This window comes from Nycticebus coucang, chromosome 10 (genome assembly GCF_027406575.1).
Source record: "Nycticebus coucang isolate mNycCou1 chromosome 10, mNycCou1.pri, whole genome shotgun sequence".
NCBI lineage: Eukaryota > Metazoa > Chordata > Mammalia > Primates > Lorisidae > Nycticebus > Nycticebus coucang.
In genome coordinates this window covers 79,707,946-79,711,392 of record NC_069789.1, presented here as the reverse complement: position 1 = coordinate 79,711,392, position 3,447 = coordinate 79,707,946, and the positions used below count along the sequence as shown (strand labels likewise).

The 3,447-nt window shown below is 52.2% G+C and overlaps 1 protein-coding gene across 1 annotated transcript; it reads left to right on the top strand.

Annotated features, from left to right (window-relative positions):
• Window positions 1-322: 322 nt before the first annotated feature.
• On the top strand, window positions 323-2,313 carry LOC128596911 (arginine-glutamic acid dipeptide repeats protein-like; the record flags this gene model as incomplete). The annotated part of the gene is given in 2 exon segments (XM_053606754.1): window positions 323-1,891; window positions 1,894-2,313. Coding segments are annotated over 2 exon segments (1,989 nt in total), but the record flags the coding sequence as incomplete, so codon positions are not given.
• Window positions 2,314-3,447: the final 1,134 nt, after the last annotated feature.

Sequence of the window (3,447 nt, the reverse complement as noted above, 5' to 3'; positions counted from 1 at the left end):
TTGACTTTGTGTGCGCGCTTTCGATTTCGCAGCCGTTCGGCACCTCGTGAGAGTGGCTGGACAGTGGTCGGTAGACGTGCCCGGAGGACCACAGGCTGAAACCCTGGGGGACGCCCCAGGAACTGAGGAGAACCAGGGATGCCTGGTTGTCTCCTGCTGTAAGGGCGCTGGTCGAGTCTGGTTGTTCGATCAAAAATTACGGGAAACGCGCCCGTCTGATTCTGTTATAGGCTTGTGAAGGACCAAGTGTGGTAGGTGGGTCCTTGTACCTGTAATATTTCTGTTATTTCTATTATTTGTGTTTCTGACATATCCACTGACGATGGGACAGACTGTGACAACCCCTCTGAGTTTAACTCTAGATCATTGGACTGAAGTGAAGAGAAGAGGTCGTGATCTGTCAGTAGAGGTTAAAAAAGGCCCATGGCAGACTTTCTGCTCCTCGGAGTGGCCCACTTTTAACGTCGGCTGGCCCTCAGGAGGAACCTTTGACTTATCTCTTATTTTTGCTATCAAAGAGATTGTTTTTCAGAGAGGACCGGGAGCCCATCCGGATCAACAACCTTACATCATAGTCTGGCAGGACCTGGTGCAGAGTCCACCCCCCTGGGTTCGGCCGTGGACTGCCACATCCAGGCCCCCGTCTCATCCTCAGGTGTTCTCTGTCCAATCTTCCGGTCCCAGGAAAGGGGGCGACAGTTCGGACGCCCGTAAGAAGATCTACCCGGAAATCCAGACTGATCATCTTCTCCTCGACCCTCCGCCCCCTCCTCCCCCATACCCTCCCGCCTTGGCTCCTGTCGGGGGACAGGGAGGACCAGCATCACCGGATCCGGCGATTGCCCCCTCTGCACCCCCGGGGGAACCTTCACTGGGGCCCGCACAAGGTACCAGGAGTCACCGCCGGGGAGGAGTGTCTCCTGACACTACTGTTGCCCTGCCCCTGAGGGCATACGGCCCCCCGCCAGTGGCAACAGATGAGGGACCACCTCCTCTCCAGCCCCTCCAGTACTGGCCATTTTCTTCTGCAGACCTGTATAACTGGAAAACTAATCACCCCCCTTTTTCAGAAGACCCCCAATGCCTGACTGGGCTGGTAGAGTCCCTGATGTTCTCTCATCAGCCCACATGGGATGACTGCCAACAGCTCATACAGACTCTCTTCACTACTGAAGAGAGGGAGAGGATTTTACTAGAAGCTAGGAAGAATGTACTCGGGGCGGACGGGTGTCCTACCCAGCTCCCCAACATCATCGAGCCTGCCTTTCCCCTCTCCAGACCTGACTGGGACTTCAACACGGCAGAAGGTAGGGAGCGACTGACAGTCTATCACCAGGCTCTAGTGGCTGGCCTCTGTGGGGCAGCAAGACACCCCACTAATTTGGCTGAGGTAAGAGAAGTAATACAGGGGGCCACGGAACCCCCCTCAGTGTTTCTTGAGCGCCTAATGGAAGCTTTTAGGCGCTACACCCCATTTGACCCTGCCTCTGAAGGACAGAGGGCTTCCGTGCCTATGACTTTCATAGGGCAGTCAGCTGTAGACATTAAAAGAAAGCTGCAGAGGATTGAAGGATTGCAGGACTATACCTTGCAGGATTTAGTTAAGAAAGCTGAGAAAGTATACCATAAAAGAGAAACTGAGGAAGAAAAAGAGCAGAGAAAGGAGAAAGAGAGAGAAGAAAGGGGAAATAAGAGAGACCGAAGACAGGAGAAAAACTTAACACGGATTTTGGCCGCAGTAGTAGGGGAGAAGAGCCAGGAACAGACCCAAGGTAGAACTAAGAAGTCAGGTAGCCTGAGCAACCGCATCCCGTTAGATAAGGATCAATGTGCCTACTGTAAGGAAAAGGGGCACTGGGCCAGGAAATGTCCTAAAAAAAAAAGAAAGAACTCTCCAAGAAAGTACTGGCCTTAGAGGAAGAAGAAGATTAGCGGGGACGGGGCTCGGATCCCCTCCCTGAGCCTAGGGTAATACTTAAAGTGGAGGGGAAGCCAGTTGAGTTCCTAGTAGACACCGGAGCTCAACACTCAGTCCTACTCGAACCATCAGGACCCGTCTCCAAGAAAAAATCCTGGGTTGTAGGGGCCACAGGGCATCAGCAGTACTCATGGACTACCCGAAGATCAGTAGATCTGGGAGTGGGACGGGTAACCCAATCGTTCTTAATTATCCCTGAGTGCCCTGCACCCCTCCTTGGGAGAGATTTACTCACCAAAATGGAAGCCCAGATCACCTTCACTCCTGATGGCCCAGAGGTAACCCAGAATAAAAGAGTAACAGCCCTGACCATGCGTTTGGAGGATGAACATAGACTCTTTGAAAAGCAATGGGAGAAAGGGACTAGTCCCATACATGACTGGCTAGAAAAATATCCCAGGGCGTGGGCCGAAACTGCCGGAATTGGACTGGCCGCAAAAAGGCCGCCTATAGTCATAGAACTCAAAACTACTTCCACTCCTGTGGCAGTGCGCCAGTATATTATGACTAGGGAATCTCGGGAAGGAATTAGGCCTCACATTCAGCATCTCCTATAGCTGAGCATACTAGTAAAATGCCAGTCACCATGGAACACGCCCTTACTATCCGTCAAGAAACCCGGCACAGGAGACTATCGCCCTGTGCAGGACTTAAGAGAAGTAAACAAGCGTGCGCAAGACATCCACCCCACTGTGCCTAACCCTTATAATCTGTTAAGCTCTCTCCCTCCAAACCATATCTGGTACACTGTCCTGGATTTAAAGGATGCCTTCTTCTGCCTCCCGACTATACTCCTCTAGCCAGAACATCTTCGCATTTAAATGGAGAGACCCGGACCTGGAACAACGGGGCAATTGACATGGACCCGACTTCCACAGGGCTTTAAGAACTCCCCAACCATCTTTGATGAAGCCCTCCACCAAGACCTAGCTCACTTTCGCGCCAGCCACCCTCAGGTAACGCTCCTACAATATGTAGATGACTTACTACTAGCTGGAACGACAAAGGAAGAGTGCCATCGGGGCACAGAACTGTTACTAGAAGAATTAGCCCACTTAGGATATCGAGCCTCTGCTAAAAAAGCCCAGATCTGCCAGAAAGAGGTAACGTACCTTAAGAGGAGGGCAGAGATAGTTAACAGAAGCCAGGAAGCATACTGTGACTCAGATTCCAGTTCCCCGCTCTCCCCGCCAGGTGCGAGAATTCTTAGGAACTGCGGGGTTCTGCCGCTTATGGATACCAGAGTTTGCTACTCTGGCAGCTCCCCTCTACCCTTTGACCAAGGAAGGCACTCCCTTCGAGTGGGGTGCCAGCCAACAGCGGGCCTTTGACAACATTAAAAAGGCATTATTATCAGCCCCGGCCCTGGCTCTACCAGATGTAACAAAGCCCTTTGTCCTATACGTAGATGAGAAGAGAGGAGTGGCCCGAGGGGTGCTGACACAGCCTTTAGGGCCATGGAAAAGACC